The following is a 20,960-nucleotide window of genomic DNA, read 5'->3' as shown; positions in this document are numbered from 1 at the left end:
CGAGATGAGACCAGCCTGGGCTCAAAGCAATCCTCCTGCTTTGGCCTCCCAAACTGCTGAGATTACAGGTGTGACCCACTGTGCCTGGCCTGGTTTTAACATATTGATTCTCTCATTTAGTTGTATGGTCCATTCAGAATGTATAATATATAATGGAAACTAAGAAACAAATTAAAGTATTTTCCATATAAATAGCCCAATGTACTTAACCATTATAATTTTTTTTTTTTTTTTTTTTTTTTTTTTTTTTTTTTTTTTTTTTTTTTTTTTTGAGACGGAGTCTTGCTTTGTCGCCCAGGCTGGAGTGCAGTGGCGCGATCTCGGCTCACTGCAAGCTCCACCTCCCGGGTTCACGCCATTCTCCTGCCTCAGCCTCCCGAGTAGCTGGGACTACAGGCGCCCACTACCACGCCCGGCTAATTTTTTGTATTTTTAGTAGAGACGGGGTTTCACCGTGTTAGCCAGGATGGTCTCGATCTCCTGACCTCGTGATCCGCCCGCCTCGGCCTCCCAAAGTGCTGGGATTACAGGCGTGAGCCACCGCCCCCGGCCACCATTATAATTTTATTTTTAAAACTTTATATGGGTAATTGACTCAAATAGTTTTAAATCCAAAAGACACAAAAGGGTATATGGCAAAAAAAAAAATCCTCCTCCCAGCTCTATCCCTAAGCTATCAAGTTCACTTCCTTAGAAGAGAACTATTTCCCTGTTTCCTTAGAAACAAAACTACTTCTGGTTTCTCTGGTAATCTGGAGAGACACTGATGCCGTTCTGCATCTTGCTTCTTACCTGGGGTATCATTCCACGTAAGTACACAAAGTGTCACCTTTTTCTTTAATGGCTAGATAGTATTCCACTGTATAGCTGCTAACCATTCACCTATTGGTAATCTTTATTTTTATTTTTCTTTATTTATTTTGAGATGGAGTCTTACTCTGTCCTCCAGGCTGGAGTGCAATGGTGCAATCTCAGCTCACTGCAACCTTTGCCTCCCGGGTTTAAGCAATTCTCCCTGCCTCAGCCTCCCGAGTAGCTGGGATTACAGGTGCCCACCACCACACCTGGCTAATTTTTGTATTTTTTTTTAGTAGAGATGGGGTTTCACCATGTTGGCCAGGCTGGTCTTGAACTCCTAACCTCAAATGATCCACCTGCTTCAGCCTCCCAAAGTGCTGGGATTACAGATGTGTGCCACTGCGCCCAGCCACCTACTGGTAATATTTAGATGGTTTCTAGTCTTATTGCATGCAAGTGTGAAATACAATTTTCTACCATATCTGTAGTAGGAATTACTGAATTTGGAACTTTGATGGAGTGCCCTACTGACCTCCTTAAAGGGTGAACCAGTTGGAATCCCTCCACCAACATGTGAGAATGCCTATTTTCCCTACACCTTTATCCCTACCCTTGTGTTATAAACTTTTAGAATTCAGTTTTAAATGTATCAAATTTTATATTTATAGAACTTAATATTTAATTTTATCAAGCATCTTTATTTGCCTACCTTTGAATGTCATACAGTTCTCCATGGCTTGGTAATGAAAAAGCCATCCTTTGTCTCCTCTCCTCCTCCTATCCAGTTTCCACTTCTTAGAATAAAGAATTGTGACTTTTTGAAGCTTATTTAATATTTACCTAATTCTTTTTTCTTTTCTTTTCTTTTTTTTTTGCGACAGGGTCTCACTCTTGTCGCCCAGGCTAGAGTGCAGTGGTGTGATCTCAGCTCACTGCAACCCCCGCCTTCCTGGTTTGATCAATTCTTGGGAACCCCAAGTAGCTGGGACTGCAGGCACACACCACCATACCAGGCTAATTTTTGTATTTTTAGTAGAGTTGAGGTTCCGCTAGGTTGGCCACGCTGGTCTCGAACTTCTGGCCTCAAGTGATCCACCCACCTCAGCCTCCCAAATTGCTGGGATTACAGGTGTGAGCCACCACACCTGGCCCTCATTATTTCTAAATAGCATCCTTACATTGACATTTTAAGTTTTTCAGTCTGAGGCTTTAACTATTGACCTTACACTGGGGAATATGACAATTTAACTGATCATTTAACACCCTGTGGCTTCCCAAAACAGAAATACTTCCATCCTCACATCCTCCTTACACAGTTATATTATTTGTTTAGCTCAACATTCAGTGCTTGCATTATTATGACTACATAAACTCTATCTACACAAGGCCCTCGCTGTATAATATGACTATTGTTTTCTTTCTTGCACACCCTCTTCCCCCTGCCCCAAAGCACAGGCAAAGATCCATTACTTTGGAGGGAGGAGAAGCAGCAAAGTCCCTCTGCCTCTTGGGGATGTAGAGGAAATGCTCCCTGTGCTCTGACCAGGTTAAGATCCTCTGATGCTGAGGAAGAGGAGAAGATGACACCTTCCTCTCTCCTTGTAGGCATAGGATCCTACAGGAGGACCACAGGGCAGTCAGCTACCTCTGTGGGAGGAGGTGCAAGAGCCCTGAGGAAGCTGCACCCTTAAGGTCTAGCAACACAGAACCTACCTAAGGACAACAGGCACGCCCCCCTCACTTTCCAACTGTCCTCTAATGTGAATAACACGCAACAGCAGATGACCTCTGTGGGAGGAACAAGAACACAGAAAGTGACTCCCACAGAGGTGCAATGACGTGGTAAGAGCTGAAAGCTACCGGGGAGGTAGGAACTCAGAGAAAAACCCTTCCTTCTGCACCTAAACCCCAACTCGAAGCAAATGAACAGCAGCCCATCACTGAAGGAATTTGAAACTTGTGAGGCACTGAAGGCACAGGCCCAAACACTGAACAAAACCTTAACCCAAATCGACTCGTACTAGACTGAACACCTCCTGCCTATCAACAGCCTAAGAGAAGGTATGCCCATTTTCAGGAGTATGTCTTTATTGCAATGTCTGTTGTTCTTTTTAAAACTGATGTATAATAGTTGTACATATTTTGGGGGGTACATGTGATATCTTATGCATGTATACGATGTAAAATGAACAAATCAGAGTAACTGGGATAGCCATCACCTCAAATATTTATCTTTTGTTTTTCTTTGGGTGGGGAAGAAGAGGCAGGGCCTTGTTCTGTCGCTTGGGCTAGAGTGCAGTGGCATGATCTTGGCTCACTGCAACCTCTGCCTCCTGGGCTCAAGCAATCCTCCCACCTCAGCCTCCCCAGCAGCTGGGACCACAGATGTGTACCACCATGCCCAGCTAATTTTTGTATTTTTTTGTAGAGATGTGGTTTCACCATGTTGCCCAGGCTATATCTTTGTGTTGGGAATATTACAATTCTTCTCTTAAAGACTAGCTACTTTGAAATATACAATAAATTACTAACTATAATTTCCCTACTGTACTATCAAATACTAGAACTTATTCCTTCTATTAGTAATTGTATTTTTGTGCCCCTTAATCAACCTCTCTTCATCCATCCATCTTCATCCAACCTCCCTCCCTCCATCCTTTCTAACCTGTGGTATGTTATTCTACTTACCACCTCTATGAAATCAACCTTTTTAGCTCCCACGTATGATTGAGAACATGTAATATTTGTCTATGACTGGCTTATTTCACTTAACATTAATGAACTCCAGTTCCATTCATGTTGCTGAAAATAACAGGATTTCATTAATTTTCTGGTTGAGTAATATTCCACTGTATGGACCACATTTTCTTTATCCATTCACCTGCTGATGGACACGGGTTGATTCCACATCTTGGCCATTATGAATAGTGCTTAAACATAGGGGTATGAACAGGCCTTCAATATACTGATTTCCTTTTGGATATATACCAAATAGTGGGATTGCAAGATCATATGGTAGTTCTGATTTTAGTTTTTTGAGGGACCTCCACACTGTTCTCCATAGTAGCTGTGCCAATTTACATTTCCACCAGCAGTGTGCTAGGGTTCCCCTTTCTCCATACCCTCCCCAGCATTTGTTTTCTTTTTGATAACGGTCATTTTAATTGGGGTGAGGTTGATATCTCATTGTGACAATCTCTGCTATCCTTAACATGATGTACAACATCCAAATAAACTTATGAGACCCACTAAAAAGCTAGGAAAAATCACTCACTGCCAAGAGGGCAGGCAATCAAGAGGCCAAGTGTCAGACAGCACTTGTGCTGAAGCTGTCAGGAGGGCCTTTCACAGAACTGTGATTAAAAGGGGAAGGCAACTGGTGAAGGTGGTAACAGAATACACAGATGGAGTGTCTCAGCAGAGAAATGAAGTCAGACAGGAATGTGAGAAAGGGAAAACATGCTATTAAAGATGAAGAATGTTTGATGAGCTCAACAATACACAGCTCAGATGGACACAGGTGAAGAAAAAAAAATCTGTGCATTTGAAAATAGGTAAATAGAAGTTACCTGAACTAAAATACAAAGAGAAAAAACAAGTGAGAAAAACTGAAGAATTAAAGAGCTGTGGCACAACACCAAATAATCTAAAATATGTATAATTGGAGTCTCAAAAACAGAAGAGACAGATAAAAGGACAAAGTGTTTTAAAAAAATAGTAGATAATTTTGCAATAATAATGAAAGATAGCAAACCATAGATTCACTAAGTTCAGTGAAACCCAAAGCAGAGTAAATACCAAAAAAGAAACACACACACACGCTTCTAAATGTATTGTAGCTGAGTTGTTTAAAAGATAAAGGGAAAACATTAAAGGATGCCATGAAAAAAATTACATATAATACATCAAAGATAAAATGTATGTCAGAAGGTATGCAAGTGGAAGATAATGAGTGACAGCTTTAAGGGAAACAAACTTGAGCCCATCCAGAATTCTATAGCCAGTGAAAATATCTTGGGAAAATGAAGTCAAAAGACTGCAGACAAAAGCTGAGAGGACTTACAGCCAGCAGACCTGCACTCCAAGAGGTTAAAGAAATTCTTCAGGCAGAAGGAATATGGTATCAAATGAAAACTTGGACCTAAAACTTGGAATTAAATACATGGAGAGTGCTGAAAGTGATAAAAATATGTGTACATATAGGGCATTTTTTCTTATTTTTAATCACTTTAAAAGCTGATTGGCAGCTTCTTTTTTAGGTATTCAGAAAATGTTTCTTTCTTATTAAATAAAACATTACTTGGCAATTTTTTTTTTTGCTGTAATCACTGCAACTTAAAAAAATCATTCAATTCTTAATATTTAACTACTCTAGGACCAGGAGTCCCCTAAAGACAATGAGGATAAAGGGTCCATTATAAAGCCAGAAGCAGGCTTTTCATCTGACAAATGCATCCGTGATACTATTTCCCAAGCAGAAATTCTGGGCCAAGATGGCTGGCAAACATCAACAAGAGTGAGTAAGTATCCACTGTGTGCCAAGCATGAGGGACACACAAGATTCACCATGGGCACCCTTCAAAATTCAATAGGAAAGTGGCAATTTAAACAGCCAGCCAGTTGATCATCAATATTAATGGTTAAGTAAACTCTGTTACCAATGAGATTCCTGTTGTATGGAAATGCAGACTTTTGGCAAATATGCATGAGTAAGTAAATGAATACTTGCCAATGTAAAAAAATGCAAGATAAAATTAGTAAGTGTTATGGGGGCAGATCATAGGATCTAAGCAGTCTGAAGGATTAAAGGAGCTACAAAAGAAGATGCCAGAGGAAACAACCAGGAACTGGCGTATGGTACAGAATGATGCCTCGTCCACAGTGGAGGGAGGCCATGGTTCCAGATAAGGTTTTAGAGAAGGTATCGGTTTTGAGGATCATGGGTCATGAATGTAAATGAGACTGAAGAATAAATTGCAGCCGTATCTAAATTGGAGGAAAACGATCACATCAGAAAAAAGGGAAACAAAATATTAATGAGGCAAACAAAACAGACAAACCTTAATATGCTGACGGACAGACCTCTCTTTAACTTTAATCTTATTCTTTTACGGTTTGCTATGGAGAACAACTTGTGACTTGTTAAAGTTCAACTAAATATGAATGAATATTCCAAATTACAGATTGTATATATCTGATCAATAATGAATCTTCACAGACTGAACTAGCACATGAAGTTCTAAAGCTAAATAAACAGGGCAGTCACAAAGTTCTATGTAGTATTTAGTTTAGAACTATAAAAAAGCCTACATGACCAGTTCCTGATGTCTGATTGTATGTTCTGTGAAGTGTTATAGGTCACTCACTTGAGTGTCCATGGCCTGAGTCTCAGATGAGTAGTCTTTTTTGTTCATCTTAAAAGATATTGTTAGTTTGTGCCAGGGTCACTTGGATCCCCATTTCCGGATCTTCATTCTTTTATGTGGATTCTTATCTTCACCTGGCCTGTCTTTACACCCGAAGAACTTCCCTTCACATTTCTTTTTGGGTAGGTCTAAGGGGGCGGAGTTCTTTCAAGTTTTCTGTATGACTGGAAATCTTCACATTACCTTCATTTTTGAAGGGTATTTTCTCTGGCTATAGAATTCAAAGTCTGTGATGTTTTTCTTTGGGCACTTTAAAGATGTTGGTTCGCTATCTTCTTGACTGCACTGTTTACAACAAAAGGTCTGCTGTCATCCTTAACTTTGTGCCTCTGTAGATATTCTGCCTTTTTTCCTTGTTTCATTTAACATTTCTTTATTATCGGTTTTGAGCAATACAATTATCATGTGCCTTAATGTAGTTTTCTTCATGTTTCTTATACTCAGGGTTTGCTGAGCTTTCAGATATCTGGATTCATGGTTTTCATTAAATTTGAAAAAGCTGAGTGCAGTGGCTCACGCCTATAATCCCAACACTTTGGGAAGCGGAGGCAGGTGGATCACTTGAGGCCAGGAGTTCGAGACCAGCCTGGCCAACATGGTGAAACCCCATCTCTACTAAAAATACAAAAATTAGCCAGGCTTGGTGGTACACGCCTGTAATCCCAGCTACTTGGGAGGCTGAAGCACGAGAATCGCTTGAACCCAGCAGGTGGAGTATGCAGTGAGCTGAGATTGCACCACTGCACTCCAGCCTGGGTGACAGAGCAAGACCGTGTCTCAAAAATAAAAATAATAGGCCGGGCACGGTGGCTCATGCCTGTAATCCCAGAACTTTGGGAGGCCAAGGCGGGCGGATCATGAGGTCAGGAGATCGAGACCATCTGGCTAACACGATGAAACCCCGTCTCTACTAAAAATACAAAAACTTAGCCGGGCATGGTGGCGGGTGCCTGTAGTCCCAGCTACTTGGAAGGCTGAGGCAAGAGAATGGCGTAAACCCGGGAGGTGGAGCTTGCATTGAGTGGAGATCGTGCCACTGCACTCCAACCTGGGCGACAGAGCGAGACTCGGTCTCAAAATAAATAAATAAATAAATAAAAATAATAATAATAGATAAATTTGAAAACATTTGATCATTATTTCTGTATGTTTTTCATCCCTCCTCTCTTCTGGGAACTCCAATTATATCTATATTAGGCCATCTGAAGTTGTCCCGCAGCTCACTGATTCTCTATTCATTCCTATGTCTTCATGTTCACTCATCTTTTCTTCTACAGTCTGTCACTAATTTCATCTAGTATTATTATTTCATCTGAGATATTATAGATTTCATTTCCTAAAGTTTCATTTTGGTCTTTTACAAAATCTGCCATGTCTTAACTTTTGTACATAAAAAATACAGTTATAACAACTATTTTAATGTCATTGCTAATTCTAAGGTCTGTATCAGTTCTGGGTCAGTGGTTTTGATTGCTTCATTTCTTCCCTCATTATGGACCATATTTATATGTATTCATTTATTCATAGTATTCATTTATTGGATGGCAGATATTGTGAATTTTACCTTGTTGGATGCCAGATATTTTTATATTCCTATAAATACTGTTGAGTTTTGTTCTAGGATACAGTGACTTAGAAATGGTGTGATCTGTTTGGGGCTTGCTTTTAGGGTGAGACCAGAGCCATGTTTAGTCTAGGGTTAATTATTCCCCACCACTGAGGCAAAATCCTCCTGAGTCCTTCAACCAAAACCTATGAATTATGGGGTTTTCAACTCTCACAGCTGGTGTGAACAGATCCTACTCCCAGCCTTGTGTGAGCACCAAACACTGTTTTCTCAATCATTTCAGGTGTTCTTTCCCCAGGCTTGGTAGCTTCCTCACAACTCTTCAAACTGAGACAGGCTACTGGCTACACCTGGGTTCCCCCTGTGATGCCCAACCCGAAACTCTGTTCAGGGAGAAGAAGGTGGGCAATCACAAGGCTCACCTCACTTGTTTCTGGTTTCTCAGAGATCAGTATCCTTCACAGCCTGATACCCTGATTGGCAAGCTGTTAGTATATGGGTAGGGTTTACTGATTACAAGCTTCACTGTAAGATAATCTGCCTGGACCATTTCACTGGGCCCTAACAGCAGTATTTTTAGGTTTTATCTCTTGCGCTGAACAGATTTCCTTAAGAAACATCCTACCCATTGCTTAGAGAGCACACACCTGGCTGATAGGGTTCTTTACTATGTGGCTGAAGGCACTGCAGGCAGTCTCAAGACATACCACAGTGAAAAGTGTAGGTAGCTCTGAGGTAACGCAGCATGAAAAAAAAAACAAAAAAAGAAAAGTATAGGTAGCTCATATTACAAAGGGCTGATTTCTGAAATATAAAGAGCTTCTATAAATCAAAGAGAAAAAAATCTATGCAATTCAATGGAAAAACAGGCCCCCCAAAATGAGTACATGATTTAAATAAAAATATAGATGGCTCTTTTCTTAAAAGAAAAATAAAAGCATACTCAACAATATTTTACTATACACATTACAGGCCAGGTGCAGTGGCTCACGCCTGTAATCCCAGCAATTTGGGAGGGCGAGGTGGGTGGATCACTTGAGGTCAGGAGTTCGAGACCAGCCTGGTCAACATGGTGAAACCCCCGTCTTTACTAAAAATACAAAAATTAGCCAGGTGTGGCAGTGCATACCTTAATCCCAGTTACTTGCGAGGCTGAGGCATGAGTATCGCTTAAACCTGGGAGGCAGAGATTGCAGTGAGCCGAGATCACTGCACTCCAGCCTGGGAGACAGAGTGAGACTCTGTTTCTAAATAAATAAATAAATAAATAAAATAATATATACATTACAGTGCCCTTGTGTAATAAAGAAACCAATGCATAAAAAAAGTATTTTAATATGAAAATATAAATTAAAATCACCTTGAGATATTATCACCTGTCTTACTGGCAAAGATTCAGTTATTTGACAAAGGGACTTTGAGCTTAAAATAACCGATTGAGCATACTTGCTTGCTTTTACTAGTCCACTAAAACAGCAATAAAGAGTTTTAAACTTCTTTATCTAACAGGCAAGGAGAAAAGGAGATAAAATAACAGTAAACACTGTTGGAATTCATGAAGCAGATAAATGAGTAGTGACTTTGCACACCCAAAAAGTCTGATTCTTAGGTTAGAAATTGAGAAAACCAAGAAGCAACCAGTTTATACTATGGAGTTCCCCCAAGAACTTCGGAACTGGCCATTGTGGTTATCTCTGGAAGTAAAGTTGAGGGTGACAATAACACCAAGAAGACTACTTGAAAGTCAATTTTCAGAAAGTCGGACACTGGATTATCCAATACTGTGTTAGCAAATCACTCCCAAACTGAGTGGCTTAAAACAGCAATCGTTATCTCACTGTTTCTGTGGATCATGCATTCAGGAGTGACTTGATTGGGTAGCTCAGGGTCAGATGTCAGCTGAGACTGCACTCATGTGAAAGCTTGACAGGAGCTTGCAGTCACTTCCAAGGCGGCTCACTTCCAAGGCTGACAGGCTGCAGGCTGGGTATTGGCAAGAGGCCTCAGTTCCTCCCTGTGTGGGCCTCTCTCAGAGCTGAGTGTCCACATAGCATGATGCCTGGCTTCCCCCAGAGTGAGTGATCCCAGAGACCATGGTGAAAGCTGCAAAGCTGTTTATAACGTAGACTTGGAAGTCACTTTTGCCATATCCTATTTGTCAGACAGATCAGCCCTGATGTGTTACAGGAGGGGACTGGCCCCAAGTGGAGGAACCCCAGGCAGTGAGAATCACTGGGGGCCATTTGGGATGATGGCTACCTCAGATGTGGAGCTCTCCTCTCCACCCCATCTCCTACTCTGAATAATCATATGACTTTCCCATCACCTCCCTAACAGAAGATTCCAAGTCTATTATCTAGAAAGACCCAAAACACGATTTCTCAACTGTGGTACCCCATTGTTGAGGGTGAGGAATTATAATAAAAACAAGGAGGTATGCAAACGTCTTTTCCTCAGTAATCTGAAGTGTTTCCTTTATTATATGCTAAATTGCTGTATGTACTTGGGTTTGTTTATTTATGGGTTTACTAATTTGTTTCATTAATGTATCTAGGTTGGTATGATAATGTTTTATTATTAAAGTTTATATCCATTAGGGACTGTCTCTTATTACTCTTCTTTTTTGGCAACTATCTTCTGAAATCATGGCTACATGCAAACAATTCTGGAGCTCCAAATTTCTAAAGAATTATAACGCAAAAAAAAAAAAAAAAAGAATTATAACGCAGTGGGTTTCTTGGGACAGATCAAAAACATTCAGATGCCAGAAAGCTCACTATTCCATTAATAAGAAAATCATAAGTAATCATGAACATACAAGAAGTATGAAATTGTGCCCAATTAACTAATTGGTAGTAAGGTCCTTTTCCCTTAAGAGAACTATAGTCTAGTTACATAAAGGAGATATACAACCAGAGAATACAAGTTAATGGTTTCCGCAACTGGCTTTACAAACAGCGGTTGACATCTAATATTTGACAAAATATTTTGCTTCAAAATAAATATCTTCTTACTTGTAACAAAAGCAGCTGGAGAAGATGATCATAGCAATTATGCAGACAGCCATAGAAATGAGCAAAACCAGCCATCGAATGCTGCCATCAAAAAACGGACCTGACAATAAAAGTAAACAATGTAAACAATTGAAATGAAAAAATAATCTGACGTGTTCAGTTCTAGGTAGCCTGGTTACTGTAAAACCAGAGAAGATATTTGAGAAGCATGCTCCGACTTTTCTCGGCTAACCTACCTATGACAACAGGGGGCAGTGTGGGTTGCAAATACTGGTTACATAAATTGGTCCGACAACATTCTATTGTCCGGCGTAGCTGGGCTTTTGGAGAATCCTAAAAGAAGAGTAATGATAAAATTAGAAATGGTTTGGTATTTTAAACTGATATGTCTTTTTAGTATTCATAAAATACAATTTCTAATTCAGTGAGTGAAAGGGGCCTGCAAATTTTATATGTAAAAACAGATTATTGAAAGATTAAAATTTGTGCTGAAATAGTGAAGACTGCAAAATGGCTTTTCTTAAGAACATATCTATGTGGATGGTGTGTTAGACACTAGATTAGAACACCAAACCCGAACTTAGGTAATTACAATCATAAACTGGTCTGGTACATATAATCTCACTGTGGTACTGAGATGTGGATGAGATTTAAGATCAGACTAAAAAGTGGAGGGTGTCGTAGTCCAAAGAAAAGGCTGGTTAGCAAGGCAGCTGAGCGTGCAGAGGCGCTGCAGACCCTGCCTACCCCAGCCACATCAGAAGTCATGAGCCTGATGCGGAGGCAAGTTGAGCATCCATGGTGAGGGAAGGACAAACTACAGAAAGCATTCCTGAGAGCTGATTACAGACCACCAGCCAGCAAGGAGACTGTCCCTAGGAGAGCAAAAAGCTAGCACAGAGAAAGACACAGTCACTGGAAGGGCAGCAGCACTTGCATGTGATGTTTTATTGGATTAACAACACAATATCTGACAAGTTGAATGCTGCAGCCTGGGGAGAACTGCCATTCTGACCAACATGTGAATAGCAAAGAACTGTTTGTCACTAAACAAGTAACAAGAATGTAAGCGGAAATTAAGGAAAAGCCTCAGTATAATCAGCTATGACTTTAAAAAGGTAAACATGAGCCTGTGACTTCAGATTCTGTTGGGAAGATGGTCAAGAGCATTTGGAAATGTCCAAATACATATTTTATATTTTAAATGAAGTTTTATTAATAACTTTTAAACAATTTTTACTTTTAAATGATCATAAGGAGAGAGAGAAAAAAGTTAGGGTTAAACTGGAGAGTCTGAAATAATCCCAGATTCAGAGAAAACACATGGAGGAGGAAATGAAAATCATATAACTAACGATGAATGAAAGACGTGCCAAGCATCCAAAAACGGTTCCAGGAAAGCTAAAATGAGCTTGGCCTTGCAGAAGAGAAAAGTGCAAAGAAAAACCAAGAAAGGGTTTCTTTGGCAGCATGGGGTTTCTCCAAGCAACAGATGTACTGCTGACATGACAGTGGATGATAAGGACAAAAACGAACAATTCTTCAACTCCTGTCTTGTTTTTTCTTCTCTATGAAGTATACTAACAGGGATGACGAAGGTAGCTCAAACACTACTAAGTGGGAAACGACATCCCAAATGTACGAAGAGATCTTACGATGCGTTTGTATTCCTGTATGAGTTCCTATATTCTAACCTAGGTGAATTATATCCCAGGAAGATGAAAGCCCTTGTAAGAGAGATGGCTGAAAGACAGGTGTAATTTAAAGACTTTAGAAAGATGGAGTGTTGGAAACTACGATAGATAACGGAATGTTATATTTTTATATAAACATTTTATATAAACATGTATATATGTTTATATATATGTTATATATATGTGTGTTATATACGTCCCTTTTCTTTAAAAGTGAAAGAAAGGGTGTGGTGAAACTGGGTGTGGTGGCTACTTGGGAGGCTGAGGCATGAGGATCACTTGAACCTAGGAGTTCAAGTCCAGCCTGAGCAATGTAGTGAGACCCTATCTCTAAAAATAATAATAATTTTTAAAAAGAAGCCAAAAATAGACTCTGCCAACAGATTAAGGAGCATAGTATTACAGAAAATACAAGGGTTTTGGAATCAAACAGTTTGAATCCTAGCTTTGCCAGTTGTTCACTTTGTGACCTTGAGCAAGTAATTTATCTCTGGGCTTTAGTGTGCTAAAAAATACAGGTTAAAAAAAGATGAACTGGGAACACTGGCTCACACCGGTAATCCTAGCACTTTGGGAAGCTGAAGCGGCAGAATGGCTTGAGCGGAGGAGTTTGAGATCAGGCTGGGCAAAATAGTGAGACCCCATCTCTAAAAAAATTTTTAAATCAGCCAGGTGTGGTGGTACACGCCTGTGGTCCCAGCTACTCAGGAGGCTGAGGTGGGAGGATCGCTTGAACCCAGGAGGTTGAGGCTGCAGTGAGCTGTGACTGCACCACTGCATTCCAGCCTGGGTGATGGAGCAATACCCTGTCTTTAAAAAAATCTGCTCTATAGAGTAGTTGGGGGGAAACAAGGTAGAATATACTGAATCCCCAGGATACTATACACATATAACAAATATTCAATAAATTAACTTTCCTTCCTCTTGCTTGACATGAATCCCAGATGAGATTCTAGACTAAGCCAAAAAACTTATAAGTCCCTAAAGACCCAGTGTAGCTTCACTAAGAATAAGCAACACCTGACTCATCTCACGTCTGTCTTACTCAGGTTAACTATGTATCTGGGTAGGCAAAAATTGGGTTTGTCGAGATTATGAATTTGGGTGACACAGCCTTTCCTTTTCCTGCACTCTCCACCCGTACCCTCTGCCCAAGTCAATTTTGTATTCTAGATTTATGTGGGGAATATGAATTTTTGTGGGAAACAAATTTACTCGGCACTGATGAAGGAAGTGATTCTGACTTAAACTTATTCAGTGTGCTCGGGCTGGAGACAGTATATGAGGAAGGAACTGACGCCAAGTTACAAGGAATGGCAGTGAGGTTTCTGAAAAATAATTTGTCCTATAGGAGGAAACAGAATAAGCACAATTTACCAATGCAGCCTGGGGAGTGGAAGAACGCGAGGCCTGGTGAGAGGCACTCACATCTGTTCTGTGCCACACCTGGCAGTGAGTGAAGACACTGGGGAAAGGGTTAGGATCCTGAGCATGACAGAGCTGTGCTTGGGTGAGTGCTGTACTTGGGTGACGTTTACCAAGAAATACTGAAAGTTAGATAAGTGCTGGTCAAAATTCTTGCTGGCGTAACCCAATTCTTAAAAGCAACGTATCCTTCACGTATTTTTCAGGTGACACTTAAAAATTTTCACCATAAATTTAAATGGCTGCAATATATTAATAATTTCTGGCTTACTGTACATAATGACACTTTGACATAGAATTGTTACCTCATTTTGAAATAGAAGTGTTACATCATTTTTTAATGCATTCAGTAGAATCTAAATAGCATTGCAATTTGATAACCATTATCATCATTTTAAAGAATAAATGAACAAATGCTTCTTTCAGCAATGAGAAATTCTACACTAGAACTCTTATTTCTCCTTGAACTCTTATTTCCTTTCAATATCTCCCATGATAATTACATCCTAAAGTAATATATAACTGTCCACATCAAAGATAAGTACATAAAAATTCTTTTATTTCCTATAACTGTATGTCTTTAAGTCTTAGAAAATTATTCTAGTTTATCATAATCATTATTAGCATAAAATTGATCAAAACAATATATATGTTACAATCTTCATTAAATACAAACTTAAGAAAATGTTATTGGAAAGGGCATTTTTTCTTTTTCTTTTTTTTTAATGATACAAGATCTAGCTATCACTCCGCACACTAGAGTGGAGTTGCATGATCTCAGCTCACTACAACCTCTGCCTCCCAGGCTCAAGTCATCCTCCCACCTCAGCTTTTTTTTTTTTTCTTTTCTTTTCTTTTTTGAGATGGAGTCTCGCTCTGTTACCCAGGCTAGAGTGCAGTGGTGCTATCTCGGCTCACTGCAACCTCCAACTCCTGGGTTCAAATGATTCCCCTGCCTCAGCCTCCCAAGTAGCTGGGATTACAGGAGTGTGCCACCACGCCCGGCTAATTTTTGTATTTCTAGTTTGAAACATGGGGTTTCACCATGTTGGCCAGGCTAGTCTGAAACTCCTGACCTCAGGTGATCCACCTGCCTTGGCCTCCCAAAGTGCTAGAATTACAGGCGTGAGCCACCAGACCCAGCTAATTTTTGTAGAGATGGGGTTCTGCCGTGTTGCCCAGGCTGGTCTCAAACTTGTGAGCTCAAGCGATCTGCCCGCCTCGGCCCCCAAAAGTGCTGGGATTACAGGCATGAGCCACTGCACCTGGCCAGGCATTTCTTAATGATATGGATGGGACTTTTAAAACAAATCAGTTCATGAATTCATGAATAAAAATTACTGCTAGAGTGAGAAGATTCATCATTAATCTTATTCTTATTTTTCCTTTTGTCATCATCAAGACAATGTATTCACATAAGCAAGATGATGATCACGGAAGGAGACTATTATACCATTGTCCCATAATTTTTTTTTTTTTTTGGATGGAGTTTCGCTCTTGCTGCCTAGGCTGGAGTGCAATGGCATGATTTTGGCTCACTGCAACCTCCACCTCCTGTGTTCAAGCAATTCTCCTGTCTCAGCCTCCCAAGTAGCTGGGATTAAAGGCACGCACCACCACGCCCGACTAAGTTTTGTATTATCAGTAGAGACGGGGTGTCGCCATGTTGATCAGGCTGGTCTCTACGTCCTGACCTCAGATGATCTGCTCGCCTCGGCCTCCCAAAGTGCTGGGATTACAGGCTGGGGCCACCGTGCCACCACGATCAGCCCATAATTGTTTAAAGTCCTTCCAAAGCATATGCTAAAAGTGCCATAAAGATCCTATCATCGAAAATTATTTTCAATGATCCAGCAACTTGGTTGAAAGCAAACAATTGAAAACCATCTGTCATGTAAACACTTATTTGATATCCCAACATAGCCTACACTGATGCCTTTACTTCGAATTACAACACCGTTTGGAAACTTGAAGTTTTACACCTCAGGCCTTCTATTTGTAAACTAGGAGGGGTTGACTATGAAAAGTGACTAAGGGAAAGAGAACTGCTTGAGAAGTTCTGTTCTCAGGCAGAGAAATATTCAGCAACGGGACCTACTGAAGTTTAGGATCCAAAAACTGATTCCCTTAAAACTATCAACGTGCCCGTTACCCTTGTATAACAGTCTGAGTGTACCCAGGGATATGGGTAACAGCATGAAGACTGCTCTATTAAAGAATCAATATGGTCAAAGCTAACATCTATTAAGCCCTTACTATGTGCTAATTGTGCTAAACTATTCACATGTATATCATTTGATCCTTATAGTAATTCCTTCATGGATGAGAAAACAAGAGAGCAGAGCACCTTGTCCGAAGGTTCACATATATAGTATATAGATTTGAACAGCTTGTCAAGTTTAACAACTAACTTATAATGGTGAATTCAGCTTAGGACAGGCCTACACAAGGGGCCTGTTAAACACTGGTTATTACTGCTGGGCTCAGTACCCTAACCATAGCTCTTTCTTCAATTTTTTAAGTGATTAAAAAATGTATAGTATGTGTGGTTGATAAATACGCAAATAGCCTAAAACTGGAAGAAACAATGAAATTAGCATCCTTTAAATCCCAACAAATTAGAGCAAAGGATTAATGCTTATACGATAAAATTCATAAAGACAAGTATGTAACAACTGTATAGGAAAACCTCATTCCATTCCCATCTACTTATTTGTGTGAAGAAACCAACAGCACCAATGAAGAGTGGAGGAGATGTGGCTTAGCAGCAGCATGAGTGAGTAGCATAGGGACTTCAGCGGACAGAAGGCTCAATGGTTCAAGAATATGGCATGACTGCCAAACATCTAACACGAGACTATGTTTAGAAAAAGGGAACAGGGCTATTTATTCTCTACTTTTTTCCTTGGTCATATCACACTCAATTCTGCATATTACACTGAGGAAGTGGAGAGTGAATAACTCTAAAGCTGATCATATAAGGAGCAGTTGAGGTCATTAGGAACAATTATTTTCACTGGGCAAAGACTAGTAGGATGAAGCACTTTTTTTACTTAGTAAAGGGCTGTCATCTTAAAGAGAGATTAGGTTTGTTCTCTATGGTCCAAAGAGTCAGAAAGGAAGATAGATTTGCAGTCATTTGCAAAAAGGGTGATTCCAAACATTAGCTGAGAGGTTGAAACATAACCTTTAAGGTTTCTATCCATCCTGAGAATTTCTTTTCTTTTTTTTTTTTGAGACAGAGTCTCGCTCTGTCGCCCAGGCTGGAGTGCAGTGGTGCGATCTCAGCTCACTGCAAGCTCCACCTCCCAGGTTCATGCCATTCTCCTGCCTCAGCCTCCTGAGTAGCTGGGACGACAGGCACCCGCCACCACGTCCGGCTAATTTTTTGTATTTTTAGTAGAGACGGGGTTTCACCATGTTAGCCGGATGGTCTTGATCTCCAGACCTCGTGATCCGCCCGCCTCGGCTCCCCAAAGTGCTGGGATTACAGGCGTGAGCCACCACGCCCGGCCTCCATCCTGAGAATTTCCAAATAATAGGAACAATTTTCTAACATAGCTGAGACTTAAATTATGCACAAACAATTCTATCTGGAGCTGGTTTTCAGAAACACTGGAAGGGTCTCCTGGGACAAAATTACTATGCAGAATTTTGAAGAGATCAGGTTTATAACCCAGAGCCATCAGGATGCCCATAAACTTTTACCATCCTGATTCCTTTGCTGCTGCTTTTAAAGAGCTCCACTGACACCTCCTTACAAGGCCTTAACATTTTTTTTTTCAACTTTAGTGGTTACCCTAGAGTTTGCAGTATATCTTTAACATTTCTAAGTTGTCTCAGAGTGATAACAAAGGTTACTGCCACTATCTTAAAAGTCTTCTCAGTAAATTTTATAATCTACAAATAAGTGTGACAATATAATTTTTTTGCAGTCATGACAACCTAGGATGATTTAAAACTTTTTTTAAGGTAAAATAACCTGGAACTTAAATTACCATAATCATATTACTTGAATAAAATTTTTATTTTTAAAGAAACGTTAGCTGCAATTATTGTGATAAGAAAGTTTAGAAACTTTTTCTCATTGAAAATTGTAATCAGTAGCCAAAGACGGTTGAAATTTAAAAAAAGAAAAAATAATTTTTTTTTTTTTTTTTGAGACAGGGTCTTGCTCTGTGGCCCAGGCTGCAGTACCGTGGAACGATCTCGGCTAACTGCAACCTTAGCCTCCCCGGCTCAAGCAATTCTTCTGCCTCAGCCTCCCAAGTAGAGAACAAAGAAAACTGTAATCAGGCTGGGCACAGTGGTTCACACCTGTAATCCCAGCACTTTGTGGGCCGATGCGGGCAGACTGCTTGAGCCCAGGAGTTTGAGACCAGCCTGGGCAACATGGTAAAACCTTGTCTCTACAAAAAATACAAAAATTAGCCAGGTATAGTGGCATGCACCTGTAGTCTCAGCTATTCAGAAGGCTGAGGCAGGAGGCTGGCTTGAGGTTGCAGTGAGCAGAGATCGCAGCACTGCACTCCAGCCTGGGCAACAGAGCCAGGTGCTGTCTATGGAAACAAAAAAGGAAATTGTAATCAAACAATTAGCTTTTCAGAAATGATTTAGTTATAAATTCTACATATGAATACAGGACAGAATCAAGACAGTAGGTATTCCTCCAATATATTTACTGATGTGAACATACAGCGATGTGTACACCAGGCATGTTTCTCCTGGGGGAAATTGATGCTTTCATATGGCCCCTCCCTTCTTTGTCTCATGGGTCCCAAATTATATCTTACTTTGCACTGAAAATCAGATCCTTCATATTTCATACACCCTGAAGCTAATGTGGTTTCTCCCTGGTCATCTTCTTCTATGATGGCAAAGCAATGTCCATTAGTTCTAAAACAGAAAAAAACAAAACAAAACAAAACATAAATTCACATAGAAAGTACTAATGAAATTTGAGTCTGAATGCGAACAGGTACAGATGGCCTTTAATACTTTGTTTTGTGACTTAGAATTGCATTCACATGTGATTTATTGGCAACGCCAGAGGTTTTAAGACAAATGAAAGTTATGTCTGAGCTAAGATCTAAAAGGCCAGTGACAACCCTTTGTCAAGAAGAAAAGGATTTCAATTAAACAAGTCCCCCACATAGGAGTTATGTGACTTCTCTTTGCTAATCAGTCATGTGATCACAGAAAGCTGATTTATAAAATTTTATAAGTCATGTTTTGAAAACATACTTTAAAATAACTTTGTCTCTTTTTACCCATTTTTTCAGTACTTCCATATTGTATATGATAATAGAGAAAAACAAACTTTTCTCTGAAACATACAAATAGGCTTAATGACCAAAAAAAGGAGGACTAAAAGGCACCTTTTACTGAATATGATGGGAAAACAGGGAGAGGACTTTTGAATAAATTTTCAATAAATTTACATACATATATAATGAAATTCTTATTTTAGTGTTAGCATCCTGGAGTTTCCCCTTAATATATTCATATAGACTTCAACAGGTATGGGAGAAATTTCTAAAAGCTTTTTCTGTGCTCCTATTTATTGTTAATATCAGGAATTGTGCTGCTTCTACTTAGAAGAATTTTGCAGAATTCTTGGTTTTCTGTTAGGAGAAAATGTTAAGTGTGGGGCAGAATTCTGTTAAAATGGATGATTCAGTTTTACTCTGGGTTACTAAGCTACTAACAGACAGCCCATTACATCAGGCAGGTACTACAGACAAGAAGTTTAGCAAAACATTATTTGGTGACATAGCAGAGAGCAGTTCCTTGCTGGCAAACTCTCAGGAAGGTAAAAATGGACAACTAGTCACAGTCAGCCACGCAGAGCCCACCACCACCAGGGGACAAGCAGCAAACCTAAGACACGATGACCGTCATGCAGGTTCAAGAGTATACGTGTAAAGTTTCATGCTTTCTATCTGGTCCATTCAGGGAACATACAATTATTAAAAGTATAAAACATGACATTCATTATTGCCTCTATAACAAGGAGACAATTAATTGACTGATGAGGTTGAGTTGTTCAGGCAATTTTTTTTGGTCTTATTAAGTCAATATGTCAATGTTTCCAACAAATATGGACTAGAATTACATGATCATATATAAACACGTTGTGCAGTTAACACGAAATACACTAGAAAAATTAAAATCGTTTTATAAATCAGATTTGGATTGGTAAATTCACAGGTAAGAAAAAAGCATAAAATTAATTAACAATATGATTTATATATATCTGCAAAATATTTCAACTAATTAAGAAGTAGGAGGTCAGGTGTGGCAGCTCACCCTAGTAATCCCAGCACTTTGGGAGGCTGAGGTGGAAGGACTGCTTGAGCCCAGGAGTTTGAGACCAGCCTGGGCAACATAGCAAGACCCTGTCTATAGTTAAAAAAAAATTTTTTTTTTTAAATTAAAAAGAAGTAGGAGGTTGTCAGTGAGTTTTCTGATTTCTTTTTTGGTAACCTCTAAGTTTTCTAAAATGAGCATCAATAAATTTAAGATTAAAAGATCATTAAAAACTCAGATGTTAAACAAATACTAGATCCCTTTGATCTTATTTTAAAAGCTGCATTATAACATAATTCTAATATAGTAACTCACCTATCAGTTAATGGAATAATGTTCTAATATACAAAACAAAAGACTTTTTGGCTTTCTGGAAAGATACCATATACGAATGAAAAAAAAACCGCAGACAAGTTTAATAATTCTTAAAATAGCACTAAATGCAACTCTATTCTCCTAACTCTTAAGAAGGGCTGCATAAAATACTTACATGCATGTGTTATTAATAGCATCATCTGGGCAGTGCCCTGAGCAATAGCACTTTAAAAAAGGCAAGGTATCCTCTGGTGCTAAGGTTACTCCATTTTCTGACTTTTTCTGGTCGGAGTCTGATTTCATCCCGGTGCCATGGAGCATACTATCCAGATTCTGTCCTGCATTCAAATATGGAATTTGTAAGTACATCATTTCTGAAAAGCTCATTGTTTCATGACAATTTTCAATGAGA

General features: G+C 39.6%; 1 protein-coding gene across 5 annotated transcripts in view; it reads right to left on the bottom strand.

Moving 5' to 3' along the window:
* Nucleotides 1–20,960, bottom strand: part of BMPR1A (bone morphogenetic protein receptor type 1A) — a 169,105-nt gene that overhangs the window by 14,285 nt on the left and 133,860 nt on the right. For all 5 annotated transcript variants that reach the window (XM_019034832.4, XM_063709757.1, XM_055353207.2 and 2 more), the window contains 4 exons: nucleotides 20,724–20,886; nucleotides 18,718–18,820; nucleotides 11,042–11,138; nucleotides 10,806–10,905 (listed from right to left, as the gene is read on the bottom strand). In XM_019034832.4, the coding sequence (XP_018890377.1) occupies nucleotides 10,806–10,905; nucleotides 11,042–11,138; nucleotides 18,718–18,820; nucleotides 20,724–20,886 (463 nt within the window). The remainder of the gene's footprint in view (nucleotides 1–10,805; nucleotides 10,906–11,041; nucleotides 11,139–18,717; nucleotides 18,821–20,723; nucleotides 20,887–20,960) is intronic.

Source organism: Gorilla gorilla, chromosome 8, assembly GCF_029281585.2.
Source record: "Gorilla gorilla gorilla isolate KB3781 chromosome 8, NHGRI_mGorGor1-v2.1_pri, whole genome shotgun sequence".
NCBI classification, from domain to species: domain Eukaryota; kingdom Metazoa; phylum Chordata; class Mammalia; order Primates; family Hominidae; genus Gorilla; species Gorilla gorilla.
This window is presented reverse-complemented; position numbering and strand designations above follow the sequence as displayed.